The sequence below is a fragment of the Nicotiana tomentosiformis genome, chromosome 6 (assembly GCF_000390325.3).
Source record: "Nicotiana tomentosiformis chromosome 6, ASM39032v3, whole genome shotgun sequence".
Classification (NCBI taxonomy): Eukaryota; Viridiplantae; Streptophyta; class Magnoliopsida; order Solanales; family Solanaceae; genus Nicotiana; species Nicotiana tomentosiformis.
Window position 1 is genome coordinate 93,966,878 of NC_090817.1, and position 15,222 is coordinate 93,982,099.

At 37.8% G+C, this 15,222-nt stretch overlaps 1 protein-coding gene across 4 annotated transcripts; it reads left to right on the top strand.

Moving 5' to 3' along the window:
• Nucleotides 1-202: 202 nt before the first annotated feature.
• LOC104106258 (BEL1-like homeodomain protein 1) lies at nt 203-4,248 on the top strand. 4 transcript variants are annotated; one of them, XM_070177595.1, is made up of 6 exons: nt 203-366; nt 776-804; nt 838-1,739; nt 2,391-2,767; nt 3,190-3,250; nt 3,339-4,248. In XM_070177595.1, exons 3-6 carry the CDS (start codon nt 924-926, stop codon nt 4,014-4,016), a joined length of 1,932 nt encoding a protein of 643 aa, XP_070033696.1. In that variant the 5' UTR covers nt 203-366; nt 776-804; nt 838-923; the 3' UTR covers nt 4,017-4,248. The 4 variants fall into 4 exon arrangements, with proteins under 4 accessions (XP_070033696.1, XP_009613053.1, XP_033514614.1 ...); XM_009614758.4 differs by having other exon boundaries at nt 776-1,739; XM_033658723.2 differs by lacking the exon at nt 203-366 and adding an exon at nt 433-528 and having other exon boundaries at nt 776-1,739.
• Nucleotides 4,249-15,222: the final 10,974 nt, after the last annotated feature.

Sequence of the window (15,222 nt, forward strand, 5' to 3'; positions counted from 1 at the left end):
TAAACTAAAAGTAGTCTGAATATATATATATATATATATATATATATATATATATATATATATATAGACTAAAAAAATTAAACAATAAATTTCGATAAGCTATTTGTATAAATATCTAAAAATATCTCATTCTAGTATCATTTTTTTTTGGGTGCTCTCTTACCCTCATCTTTTCTAATTTGTCCTGTTGTGGGTGGCTAGGATAGGAGCAGTTGGTATAGAGAGTAGGGTGGGGTAACCCCACATCTTTTTATTCATATTTCCCTTTTCTGTTGAAGAATTTGCAGAGAAAACTGATCAGTCTGACAAGAAGGCAACTTCTCAAGCTTAGAGCTACCCAAGATAGACAGTTAGTTAGACACACATGTGAGTCTGTGTATTTTATCCATTTTCTGATAGCACAATCAAAGCTGTCTCAGTTAATATCTTTCTCTTTCTCTGCCTTCCCTTTCTTCTTGTTTTCCTTTTTCTTTTGTGTTTATTTTATATTTGAAGATCTCTGATTATACCCTTTACTTTTTGTCAGCTGTAAGCAGAATTTTGATATCCCATTTATCTACTTAAACAAATCCCCCATCTTTCTATGCTTCTAATATTTATTTTATATATCAAAATCAAAAGCCATCATCAATCAAGAATCATCCCATGTTTTGGGAGTTTTCATATATATATATTTTGAATTAATATTTAACTCTATGCTGTGTCAGAAATGCTCGCCATCTTTAGGATTCTTTGCGGATTTATTATAAGCTTCTTCTCTCTTACTTTCTTTCAGGTACCTTCCATCAGTACAAGTTAGCGCAGGTATTTGAAGTGACTTCCATCGGTAGATAAAAGTAGAAACCCGTCAAGAAAAACAAAAAAGAACTTTAATTTCTTGATTGATTGTGAAGTTAGAATTATTCTTTCTGCAATCTGCTGCTATGTACTATCAAGGAACCTCAGATAATATTCATCAAGCTGCTGATGGTAATATTCAGACACTTTATCTGATGAACCCTAACTATATTCATCAAGGGTACACTGACACACAACAACAACATCAACACCAGCAACAAATTATGTCCCACGCGCCACTGCAGCAGGCGCAGCAGCACTTCGTCGGCGTCCCTCTTCCGGCGGTTAGTTTGCACGATCAGAATCATGCCCAGCTTATCCACCGTCTGTGGAACCAAAGTGGTGGTGGTGGTGGTAGTGGAAATGGAAGTCATCATCAATCCCAGATTATACCGTCATCCACGGTGGTTTCCGCCACCTCCTGTGGCGGCACCACCACGGACTTGGCCTCTCAGTTGGGGTTCCAGAGGTCAATAACCATGTCGCCGACACAACAACAACAACAGCAGCAACAACAACGAGGTGGTCTATCACTAAGCCTTTCTCCTCAACAACAACAAATTCGTTTCAATAACATTTCAGCTCAGAATCAAGTTGGATCAAATATTAATAGAGGATTAGATGGAATTTCCAGCATGGTTTTAGGCTCTAAGTACCTGAAAGCTGCACAAGAGCTTCTGGATGAAGTTGTTAATGTTGGAAAATGTATCAAAGGAAGTGAATTAGAGAAGGAGGAATTCATAAATAAAGAATCAATATTGCCTTTGGCTAGTGATGTGAACACTACTAATAGTGGAGGTGAAAGTAGCAGCAAGCAGAAAAATGGAGTTGCTGAACTTACAACTGCCCAAAGACAAGAATTTCAAATGAAGAAAGCCAAGCTTGTTACCATGCTTGAAGAGGTACATACTTCAATTCATATATTTACAGTTTTATCTTCAACTTCTATCTTTTCTTATTTTTCATTTTCCAGGTTAATTCTAATTTCATCAACATGTCAAACTTTAGCTTCCTTGATGGAGTTTTGTCTAGATGAAAAAATCAAATGATCCATAACTGTAAAAACAATTTAATTATATCTACTCTATTATTTACTTTTTTCTCATAGTTTTGTGGAGGAAATGAAAACATACTATGGCTATAAAATTAATTAAGACCCCAATCACGTTTTACTCTGTTGATATCAAAGCTGATAATGTGTGGCTCTAAATTTTCTTCTGCGGGTCCAACTAAAGCTAAAGTTAATAGTACACTATAGGAACCTAAAAACTGTCTTTCCCTAGGCGAAAATTCAAAGCAATAACTCATTCTCCATTCACTAATTATTTCTTACTTGGAATCTTCCAACGGAGAGCTTTTTCAATTTTTATTTTTTTTCACGGGAACGACAAAGGCTGAATTTCTTATTAAAGTAGTAGTAATTAGAATTATGTGCTCAAATTTTATCCGTTGTCTCAAAAGGTCTTCTCGGCCTTTACTACTAGCAAACATGAAATAATTCCGTGTTTTAATATTGTTATGAAAGGTAATGACTTTGTTTTTGGTTGGTTTAGGTGGAGCAAAGATACAGACAGTACCATCACCAAATGCAAATAATTGTATCATCATTCGAGCAAGTAGCAGGAATTGGATCTGCAAAATCATACACACAACTGGCTTTGCATGCAATTTCGAAGCAATTCCGATGCTTAAAAGATGCTATTGTTGGACAAATAAAGGCCACAAGCAAGAGTTTAGGTGAAGAAGATCAAAGCTTAGGAGGGAAAATTGAAGGGTCAAGATTAAAATTTGTAGACCATCATCTTAGGCAACAACGTGCACTTCAACAGCTTGGAATGATGCAACCAAATGCTTGGAGACCCCAAAGAGGTTTACCTGAAAGAGCTGTCTCTGTCCTCCGTGCTTGGCTTTTCGAGCATTTTCTTCATCCGTAAGTACTTGTATAGTTATATTTATGCACTAACGATGTAAAAAATATCTACTCTAAAATAAAAAATTGCCTCTTACCAGGTTTTTACTAATGCTTCTAAAGCCAATGGCAGATTAATTAGGATGTCCGATGTATTCTTCAGTCTAATTGAATATACTACTTTTAGGTCGAACTATGTAAACATATACAAAATAAATTAAAATGTCTACGTACTATAAAATCATACTCATTCTAAAGCGTATCGATCAGGTTCCGTCTTTGACTAGTTGTAAACATAAATCTTCTTAAAAATAAATTATCCTTCTCTAATATCAAGAGTTGTTTTTAAATTACCAGGTTCTTGTCACTAATATCTTTGTTATAATTAATTTTTGTTTTTAACAAGTAACAACTGATTTTTTTCCCCGGTTTTTGTATTGCAGTTATCCCAAGGATTCAGACAAAATCATGCTTGCGAAGCAAACCGGGCTAACAAGGAGCCAGGTTCTTGGACACACATTATTCTACTTTATTAATTCTTGAATTAGTTCTTTTTCTTTCTTTATAAAAATTCCTGAAAAATGAAATGCAGGTTTCAAACTGGTTCATAAATGCTCGAGTTCGACTATGGAAGCCAATGGTGGAAGAAATGTACTTGGAAGAAGTGAAGAATAATCAAGAACAAAATACCTCATCAGAAGAAAACAAAAACAAAAATGAACTCAACAAAGAGAAAGTGGTCTCAAAATCAAGTGCTCCACAAGAAAATGGTACTCCAACAGAAATTTCAACCTCAACCATTTCTACTTCTCCTACTGCAGGTGGCTCATTTCAAGCAGTACAAGCTCACAACTTCTCCTTCATTGGTTCATTAAACATGGAAAATAATACTATAGCTAAAAAGCCAAGAAATCATGACATGCATAATAGTTCTCCAAGTAGTATTCTTTCATCGGTAGACATGGCCGAAACCAAAGCTAGAAATCATCAATCAAACAAAAGGTTCAATCCTTTAATGGATGCAACAGCAGCGTATACGATGGGAGAATTTGGAAGGTTCAATCCTCATGAACAAATGGCAGCAACAAATTTTCATGGAAATAATGGTGTCTCTCTTACTTTAGGGCTTCCTCCTAATTCTGAAAACCTGAGCCAACAGAATTACCAGATTGAGTTCAATAGAATGAGCTATGAGAACATTGATTTTCAGAATAAGAGGTTCCCTTCTCAACTATTACCAGATTTTGTTGCAGGTAATCTTGGAACATGAAAAGCACACAGTTTCTAGTATATAGGAAATATTCTTTTTTTTTTATATAGAAAAAAAGAGATTTGTGCTTTAGTGTATAGATAGAGTCTACTTAGTATAGGTCATACTTCCAGTTGTCAGAGAAGATATATACAATACAAACTAGTATCTTTTTTGTTTTTTGGGGGTTGAAATAGCTTGGTTGGATTATTATTTAAGGTTAATATGGAAAATAGTATATAGTTTGTTGCAAGTACCAGTCTCTAAACTCTGTTTTTATTGTTTGTAATTGCAATTTTATTTTATTTTTTACTTTTAAGTATGGTGCAAGTTTATAGTGTCACTGCTTTCACTATTAGCTTAGCAAATGTACACCTTATTTGTTTTTTTTTCATTAGATGGCATGCCGTAATACAATAAGTCAATTGATGTAAACTAAGAGTCCACCATATTATATAGAGAACCTGGTTCTCTATCAATTTTCACAGAACACACACAGCGGTAAGTAAATAACACAATAATATTTTACGTAGAAAACCTACACTCGTAGGATTTCAACTTCACTAACCGAACAACTTTAGATTACAACCTATTGTAATCTAGGAATTAAACTCTTAATCCCTCGCCTACTTGCAATAACTATATTGCAAGCCTCTTTGTAATAACTCTATTACAAAGCAACAAATCTTGACTAACTCTAGTCAAGAAACTAAACCAAACAGTAGTTTAAATTTGTCCTACAAAGACACTTCTTGAAAGTAGTGTAGGATTACAAATGAAGAGCAAATAACAAAGACTCAACAAACCTAAGGACTTAAGATATCTTCAATCTTTGGATATGGTCCTTCAGGTTGCAGCTGCTTTGTTCTTGAGAGAGATGGTGGCTAGCACTTGAGAGAGAAAATCAATTTTAGGTTTTTCAAGTGTTAGACAATGAAATCCCTTGCCTCATCTTGATATTATATATGTGTGAGGTCATTGGGATGATGTAAGCAAATATCTGGTACAAGGCATGCTCCATAAAGTGACTGATGCACTGTTGCGTGTGCAGTGCAGCAGTGCATTGACTTTGACAGCTGTAAGGAGTTAATCTGTACTGTGACCGGAGGAACTGATCTCTATATGTTCTCTCAATTGTTCCCTCTACTATTCCCTTAACTGGTTTCATTGAGAGTTGAACCAGGCATCTGACTAGTTACTCTGAACGTAAAGAAACTAATTGTTTCAGGTTCCTTATCTGGTTCTCTCATGAAGTTTGTCAAATCATTAAAACAAAGGACACATATCTTATCAATTTCCCCATTTTTGATGATGACAAACTTAGAGTTGATATTCTCCCTGAGAGCCAGATCTTCCACATTGTTCCCCCAGCAGAATAGCCATATTCACCTTGAGAACCTTTCCCTATCTAGTTCTCATATTAAGTTTGTTAAATCATCAAAACACAAAGGTACATAACTTATCAATTTCCCCCTTTTTGATGATGACAAACTTAGATTGAAGTTCCCTTGAGAACCAGATCTCCATATTGTTCCCCATGCAGAATAGTCATATTCCCCTTGAGAACTTGTTTCTCCCCTTCAATTTTCTTCCCCCTTTTGGCATCATAAAAAAGAATTAGCCAAGTAAATGCAAAAAGAAGTCTAGCAAAGTTAACTCATGCCACTTGTGTGCACACAACATAGCTAAAAACAGAACGAAAGAGTATAACATGCATTAATAGACGACGATGCTCATTAAGTTAGGGAAAATATATTGTAGAAGTACCATAATTAAAAACATACACAAGTCAAACAAAACTAGAGTACCACAATCGAAAGGGAAGGACAATAAAAAAACACAATAAGATTAAATAGAAGCTGGCAAAGGGGTAAGATATGGGACACTGGATGGAGAATGGAAGGACTAGGAAGCAAGGGCTTTGAGGATGTTGTCCATGCAAGCATTAACACCCATTTGATCGTTGATCAACTGCTCTTTCAGGTTCTCCACTTGGTTCCTCAACTCCATATTTTCAGCTTTTAGGCGGACAATCTCTTCTCCCTCAGCATTGCTGGAACCAGGTTCCTTGCTGGCCTGATTGAGCTTAGACTCAAGAATAACATTTTGCGCCTTCAACCGCCTAATCTCCTCATTTGCAACATTTTGGGCATCGATAAGCCGAGAGATTGTGGAACTGCTGCCTATTCCCTTTTTTTGTCAACATACCCATATTTCTCCAAGGTGTTCATTGAGAACATTTGTTTACGATTTCCTACAACTTCTCTCCCCAAGGGGACCTCAAATCATTCAAAGACTTTTGCGAGCATGAACTTATATGGCAACCCATGATTTTCACCCTTGAAGTTTGCCACTTTATTCATGTGTTCAACCAAAATCCTATGCAGATTGATGGGAGTGTAGCCGTCCAGTGCCTCCAAAAGAACCAGATCCGCTATAGAGGCAATTGATTGCCTTTCTGCTCTTGGTAGCAAGACCTTATTCACCAACTCGAACAAGAGTTGGTATTTTGGAAGCAGTGCCTTCTTGTACACGCGTTCCCCTTGTTGAATAGCTTGAGTCTTGAGAATAAGCTTCCTAAAACCTGGGGAACATGTTCCTTCCATAGTTGAGAGCCCTTCAGCAGGCACCCCAATAATATCCTCGAGCACAACCTCATCAATCACAAATTCTACCCCACTGATCTTCAAATAGCTGGTGTCACCTTCCACTATGAACAAATCAATATAGAAACTGCGAACTTCCTCCTGATAGACCTTTGGACTCTAAACAGTAAAGGGATGAGTCCACTTTTGGAAGTCGCAGATTTCAACCAACTGCCTTATTCCAGACTTATCAAGAATGTCAGTGTCAAAAACTTTGCCCCACAGAACTTTCTATTTTTTCAATTTTTCTTTCCTTTCAAGATCTGACACATCAACTCTGCCCTCTATGAGGAACCAGGTTCCTTACAGCTACTTAGCCTCTTTCTGAGTGGCCTTTTCTTCTCAACATTCTTCTTCTTTTCGACAGAATTTTCTTGTTCAAATCCTTCGTCACCACCAACCCCAGTAACTTTTGCAAATAGGTCATCCTCGCTATCATCAAATTCTCCCGCAAACACCGACTTCATCTCAGAGTACACAACCTCCAAAGGGACTGTATCAAGGTGAGGAGAAGATGAAGGGTTAGTACTGCCAAGGGAATATTTAGTAGAGCTTGGAGTTTCATCCTAGGTAGGAACTGAGAACTCATCTTGGGTAGAGGGACCAGGTCCCTCTGTAGGCTCCCATATAGTACTGACCGGTGTTTGGTCACTTTGAAACACCTGGTCCCTATTTTCTCGTTCTTCCTGCTGAGTCCCAGTACCCATATCACCAGACAAAGAATCTCCAACTAGATGTTCCATAGCAATAACAGTCAAAAACATTTCACCTATCTTACCCACAATAGTTCCCAACAATGCAGTATCAGTAAAAGTGGATGGAGCATTACCTTATGTTGAAGAAATATTCAGATCAAAACTCTGAGCACATTGAGTTTCAAAAAAAACCAGACACAACACATCATCTATCATATCAGGAACCAACACTCCTATCTAGATGGTTGTGCTTCGAGATACGGAGACACAACAGAGATGTCTTTAGTAGATTTAGGAGACTCGGATTGTGGTGAAGACATGGTTGATTCTGAGAGAGGGAAGACACAAAAAGAGGGTTTGGGGTTTTTATAGGGAAAAGAAGGACTGGTTATAATAAGGTGTGTGAAAAAGGGATAGGTAGTCGGGTCGGTTTAATAGGTATGAGAAGAAACGGAGGCAATTAATGATGTGGTACACTAGTAGTTCAAAATGCAAATGAGTGTAAGAGGAACTACTAACCTGAGTCATGGGAACCAGGTTCTTTGACAAATTTTGTAAATACGATCATCATCCTTCTAAAAATTTGCAATGTCATTAGCCACTTATTTGTCATGTAGTTGCCATGCGTGTTTACCTGTAACGGTATAGAATTGAGTTAAAAATTGCTAGAAAACACTTTTTAGCAATTTACCTTACCATATTTTCATAGCCAATCATCGAGGGACCATGTTCTCTGCTATATTAAGGGCACGTGTATTGTCACATAACAGTTGCACATAATCAGAGAATACACCAAAGTCTTCCAATCGTTTCTTGATCCATAATAGTTGGGCACAACAGGAGGCAAATACCACATATCCAGCTTTTGTAGTAGAGAGGGCCATAGAATTTTATTTCTTTGTACTCCATGAAATCAAGCAAGATCCCAAATAGTATGTCATGCCAGATGTGCTCTTTCTATCCACCAGATAACCAGCATAATCAACATCAGCATACCCAATCAAGTCAAAATTATCTCCTGAGGGATAATAGAGGACCAGGTCATGCATTCCTTTGAGATACCTTAGAATTCTTTTGACAGCTTTCAAATGAGATTCTTTAGGATGAATAGAATCTAGCACACAATCCAACACTAAACACAATGTCTGGTCTGCTGGCTATTAGGTACAAGAGAGATCCAATGATGCCCCGATACATAGTTTTATTTACAGGGGAATCAAGTTCGTCCATGTCTAGACGAGTGGCAGTAGCAATGCGAGTATCAATGGTCTTTGTGCTTTCTGTCTCAAACCTTTTTAGAGGCTCCTTAATGTATTCCTAATCACTTATCATCGTTCTCTTAGAGGTTTTCTTCACTTGTAGCCCTACGAAGAAGTTCAGTTCCCCCATTATACTTATCTCAAACTCGCTTCCCATAAGCTTTGCAAATACCTCACATAGGGAATCATCTGTCGTACCAAAAATGATGTCATCAATATAGATCTGCACAATTAGCAGGTTCTTCTCTCTTTTCTTCAGAAAGAGAGTGTTGTCAATTTTCCCTTTAGTGAAATCATTCTCCAGAAGGAACCTGAACAATATTTCATACCATGTACGAAGGGCCTGCTTTAATCCATATAGAGCCTTATCAAGATTAAAGACTTGTTCAGGATGTTCATGGCATTCAAGACCATGTGGTTGTTTGACAAAAACTTCCTCCTTCAAATATCCATTCATAAATGCACTCTTAACATCCATTTGGAATAATTTGAATTCTAAATGGGATGCAAAAGCAATGAGAATTCTGATGGCTTCCATTCTTGCAATTGGAGCAAATTTTTCATCATAATAAACTCCTTATTCTTGATTAATGCCTTGGACCACCAACCTAGCTTTATTTCTTGTTGTATTGCCAAATTCATCAAGCTTGTTTCTTAATGCCTACCTAGTTCCAATAACAGTTCTATCTGAGGGTCGAAGAACCAGGTGCCACATGTTGTTCCTCTCAAATTGATAGAGCTCTTTTTGCATGACAACAATCCAGTCAACAGTTTTCAATGCTTTCTTGATATTTTTTGGCTCAATTTGAGCCAAGGAAGCTGAGAAAGCAAACATGTTTCTTGTCTTTGATCTAATCTGAATTCCTGAATCCAGAGGAGTGATGACATTAAGGAGAGGATGAGAGCTTTTGTGCTTCCAGTTAGACACCTGAGTCTCAGGGTGAGAAGGACCAAGTTCCTCCGTGTGACACTCTGCTCAGCATCAAGTGTGCCTTGCATAACATCAGCAACTCTATTTTCTGCTTCAGTTGTTATGTTAGAGGGACCAGGTTCCTCCGAATCAGTCGGAGGTTTTGTTGTATTTTCTTCACTAGACTCCTTGACCTGACTCATCAGATCTGCCTTCCCGTTTTCCATGTCAATGACTTCTTCAGGAACCTTTGAATACTCTCCATCTTGATCATTTTTATCATGTGAATCTTTGAATAGTCATTAACAATAACAAAGATGTATTTCTTTCCTCGTCTGTTGGTCATCCTCATTGGTCCACACAAATCCTTATGAAGAAGATCCAGTGGCCTTGAGGTGCTCATTTCCTTCTTTGGGTTGAATGAGGACCTAACTTGCTTCACTTTCACACATGCATCACACACATTGTAATCTTGGAACTTTGACTTCAGCAACCCACGAACTAGGTCTTTCTTGATCAGCTTGTTCAACAGAGTGAAGCTTGTATGTCCCAATCTTCTGTGCCATAGTTCAGTTTCAGCTTTCAGTTATTCTGTTGCCTTACATACTCGGTACATTATTTCGTACTGATGTCCCTTTTGCCGGGGATGCTGCATTGCATGCGTGTAGGTTTAGATAGACAGACTAGTAGACCTCCTCAGTAGGTGTTGCCCGAGTTCAGCTTGATTAGTGAGCTCCGCGTCCTTCGGAGTTGTCGGGTCATGAGTTTTATGTACATCTTGTATATATATATATATATATATATATATATATATATATATATATATATGTTATGGATAGGTTGGGGCCCTGTTCCGATCACAGTACGTCCATCAGTAGAGGCTTGTAGACATATCCTGTCAGTTAGTACAGTATGTTGGGCTTGTAAGCCTTGTATGTATATTTTGTTGGTTTGCTAGCTGTAGTAGTTATGACGGCCTTGTCAGCCCAGCTTTATATTGATATTAAGTCAGCGTTCGCAAATTGTCTTGCAATGTGGCCTATGGGCAAAGTATGACATTATATGTTCAGAGTCCCTTAGTCGCAAGTTGGTATGCAAGGATAGGTGAGGCACCGGGTGTCAGTCTCGCCCCCCAGGTTTGTGGCATTACAGAAGTGGTATCAGAGCAGTTCTGTCCTAGGGAGTCTACAAGTCGTGTCTAGTAGAGTCTTGTTTATGGGTGTGTTGTGCACCACATTTATAAGCAGGAGGCTACAGGGCATTTAGGACTGTCACTCTTTCTTCTTACTCTAGATCGTGTGGTAGAGCTCAGTTGTACGAACTCAATTTCCTAAACTCTATCTTATTCACAATATGAGGATGCTTACATCTAGAAAGACGGTTGGTAAGAGATTGCAGGTGGCTGTGAAAGAGTTGAATCAGAGGAACTCGATTTTGCATGATGCTTATGATGAGTAAATGTAAGTTCTTCAGTAGATCATGTGTGTACTAAGACGTGTAAGCCTCTTGATAAGGAGCCTTAAGGCAAAGAATATCTATCCACCCATATGGTGAAAGGCAATGAGAGATTCAGAAGATAGATACAAGCTTCAACAAGAAAAATGAGCAAGATGAGAAGGGTGCGAGGTACCCAGTTAATGAAGATTATCGGTATTTTCAACTCCGGCAGAAAAATATAAGCATTGTGAGTTACCTTTAACGGTAACAGAGGTATGTAGAATTGGCCACACCCATCACAGTTATACCCTATTGGAGGCTAACAGGTGTAGTTTAAGAAAAGGACGGGATATTAAGATCCGAATGGGGTTAGAGTAACCCAAAATGGTGAATGGATTGTTTGTGTTAGTTGACATTTCCGAAGGATATTACAAAGGTTCTAATAGATCTCCTTGTGAGGCACCCAAATGGTGCACTCTAGAATATTACAATTAGATGTGAATATTAGCATGATCAAAAAAAATTTAGAAGATAGGCACTGAAAGCATGGAAGGGATAAATATTACTTTAGTGTGGCTCGCGTCCCTAGTAGAGTGAGAATGTTAAGAACCCGAAGAGCTACTGGATGGAGCAAAGGGTATCTAAAAGCAAAAGAATATCTTGTTCGAGTTTTCAGAATAAAGTGATATACATAAATATTAGCAGAAAATAAGAAAAGAGTTAATGAAGCATTATGAGTAATATATGATACATGGATGACAACGGTAGATCAAAAGATGACAGTATTACAGAGTCTATAGTCAAGTGAAGGAAAAGACGAGAGGTGACAGGCCTTGAGACAACAAAAGAGTATAGGCCATAAAGTCATATCCTAATTTCGAGAAATAAGTTTGTGACTCCAACGCGACTACCAGAAGGAAAAGTTAGACCCCAAAGTAATAGAAATCAGCATGGGCTGGTGAACAAGATAATCTAAACATGAATTAGGGACTGAATGATTTGATAATGGTCGACGTCATGAGAATTTCATATATCGTTTCGGAAATAATAGAATGGACAACAAAAGAAGATTCATGAGAAATTCAGAGAATGGTCATTCAGGAAGACGCTTCCCTAAAGCAAGCAATGTGAGTAAAGTTTGGCTTAAGGGACTGTATGTGTCAGTTATACTAAGTATCACCCTCGCGAGTAAGGAAATTTATTATCCTTGGTACAGAAGGATTACCGCGAGGCGAGTAAGGGTCATCGATGATGTGAAAAGATGCTAAAGATGAAGAGGTAAAACATCTATACATAGATCATCATAGCACTAAATTATACTACTCCCCAAAAGGGGAGAATATAGAGTGATGTGGCATTAAGTCAGAATTAAGTGGTTCTAGTAACTATGGAATGGTAAAGGAAGAATGTGATAAAAATGAGAAAGGGATGAGATTACACTTATTCAAATCCTATAGATATGCTATGATTCCAGAACATTATGCAAGCACGACGTCAAGGAGAGGAAGTAAGGTTTCCTGCCCGGGATGTTTTTGATAAATAAGGAGCCAGTGCGAGAGGTATGTTAAGACAAAAGGAATAACCCAAGAAAGATTATGTGGAATATTGATATGAGAATGGGACAAAGAGTAGTTAGCAGTTAACTCAGGAAGAGCCTAGTTATGGCTAGACAGGTGGTTACAGACGAATCAGCAGATCGTGCAAGATAAACATAGTAAAACCCAATATAGTGAATTCAGTCTCGTAGATATGACATCGTAACCTTGATAAATATTAAGATAGGAGTTGGGGTAGTTAAAGGTACCGTATGAGTGTTACGGAGGAAAAAGAGAGTGCCACTAGGAAGACAATCAAAATATCAACTAAGAAGCAACCCTACGAGCACAAGGGCATGAAGGTAAGTAAGTAAGGATAATTACAAGTAAGAAAGAACATCAAAAATTCTGTCGGGTAAACGATGTAATAAGCTCGCAGCCTTGCAAGAATCAGAGGGTCCTCCCTAAGTACTACAATGAAAGACTAGCTGAGGAAGTAAGGAAGAAGGCTTCTACCTAAGCTCAGTGACCTAAAGAGGAAGTGATCTTATAACAACAGTCTCACAACAATGTTGTATGCACTCCATAAGAAAGCGGCACCTACCGTGGCTAACAGACATGGAGTAAAAATCATAAGTGATATTCAAGATCATATGAGTGGTATGGAATTCCAATATATATGGGCACTAAGATAAGTTAAGTATGCACAGGGGCAGAAAGACCAGGAAAAGTAATTGCCTAGGTTTAAAGAAAGTTGAGAAGGAACGAAAGGAATTATTCGATTAGTGATCCAGAGTTAGCTACGTCATGAATGCACTTACGATTTCAGAATATTATCCATGCAGCATATAGACTGACATTCATATAGCCGTAGAAGACTCCGGTATAAGTTAAAAGAAATAATTGAGCCCAGGGTATAAACAAAGGAAGAGGAAAGTTAAGACAAAAGGAATAACCCAAAAACATTACGTGGAATATTGATATGAGAATGGGCCAAAGAGTAGTTAGCAGTTGACTCAGGAAGAGCCTAGTTATGGCTAGACAGGTGGTTACAGATGAATCAGTAGATCATGCAAGATAAATATATTAAAACCCAATATAGTGAATTCATTCTTACAGATATGACATCGTAACCTTGAGAAATATTAAGATAGGAGTTAGGGTAGTTAAAGGTACCGTATGAGTGTTACGGAGGAAAAGGAGAGTGCCACTAGGAAGACAATCAAAATATCAACTCAGAAGCAACCCTACGAGCACAAGGGCATGAAGGTAAGTAAGTAAGGATAATTACAAGTAAGAAAGAACATCAAAACTTCTGTCGGGTAAACGATGTAATAAGCTCGCAGCCTTGCAAGAATCAGAGGGTCCTCCCTAAGTACTACAATGAAAGACTAGCTGAGAAAGTAAGGAAGAAGGCTTTGACCTAAGCTCAGTGACCTAAAGAGGAAGTGATCTTATAATAACAGTCTCATAATAATGTTGTATGCACTCCATAAGAAAGCGACACCTACTGTGGCTAACGGACATGAAGTAAAAATCAGAAGTGATATTCAAGATCATATGGGTGGTATGGAATTCCAATATGTATGGGCACTAAGATAAGTTAAGTATGCACGGGGGCAGAAAGACCAGGAAAAGTAATTGCCTACGTTTAAAGAAAGTTGAGAAGGAACGAAAGGAATTATTCGATCAGTGATCCAGAGTTAGTTACGTCATGAACGCACTTACGATTTCGGAATATTATACATGCAGCATATATACTGACATTTATACAGCCGTAGAAGACTCTGGTATAAGTTAAAAGAAAGAATTGATCCCAGGGTACAAACAAAGGATTGAATTGTTAGAAGATTTTATCATGGATATTCTATAGCGCCCATGGAAGGCTAAAGTAATAACTAATACCTGGAGCCGCAGATCGGAAGATAGCTCAAGCCTACATGAAGGCTGATCAAAAGGAAAAGGAAATTAAAGAGTTACATCAACCAAATAAATTAGGAATCTGATTATTAGACCCAAAAAATTATAGAAATCGTGATTAAGAACATTGCAGACTTACTCTAATATCAGATGTACAAGAGCGATAGTATAACTACTATGTTCTATAACGGCTTTACGATAAAGCCAGTTAAAAGAAGTACCATCCTCATAAGAAGTCAGTATGAAGCTCCCACCGGATTGTATATGCACCAAAGGTACAAGTATTATAATAGAGCTTCAAGTTGTGGATGTGAATTATACCTATGTGGAAGGAAGGTTATGAAAGAGATAAAAGATGTGATAATAGTCCATACTTTAGATAGAAGGCTAGAAGCGTTGGGATTCAGTATCCATGAATGATAGCAACGTCGTCAGTGGCATACCTTCCTTCCTATGGTTTCTAGGTATCGAGAGGTCTAGTTAAGAGAGTAAAGAAGAGTTTGAAATGATATGATGTCCCGCTTGATGTTCCAGAATGGCACAAGGAAATCTACGGTACAAGCAAGTTGAAAAAAGGTTGCGAGTAGTATAAATGAATATGTGTACGTCGCAAGCTAAAGTATGGTAGAGCAACAAGGTTTTAGGAAGACAGGAGTAAGGATAAGAAAAGGCGAGTGAGAAGGTGACGAAAATGGATAAGTCCACAGGATTAAGCCCAAGAAAACAAGAAGAGCTGATGGTTTCTCTATGTTATAGAAAACTCAGTATAGCCTGAATAGACTCAAACGAGTCTAAGACTAGTAGCATTTAGAAGAGATGAAATGTT

Bases quoted from the DNA above. Each gene is read 5' to 3' on its own strand.
- LOC104106258 (XM_009614758.4), top strand. From the start codon at position 924: ATGTACTATCAAGGAACCTCAGATAATATTCATCAAGCTGCTGATGGT. The intron at 1,740-2,390 runs GTACATACTTCA...TGGTTGGTTTAG, and splicing joins TTGTTACCATGCTTGAAGAG to GTGGAGCAAAGATACAGACA. The intron at 2,768-3,189 runs GTAAGTACTTGT...TTTGTATTGCAG, and splicing joins TTCGAGCATTTTCTTCATCC to TTATCCCAAGGATTCAGACA.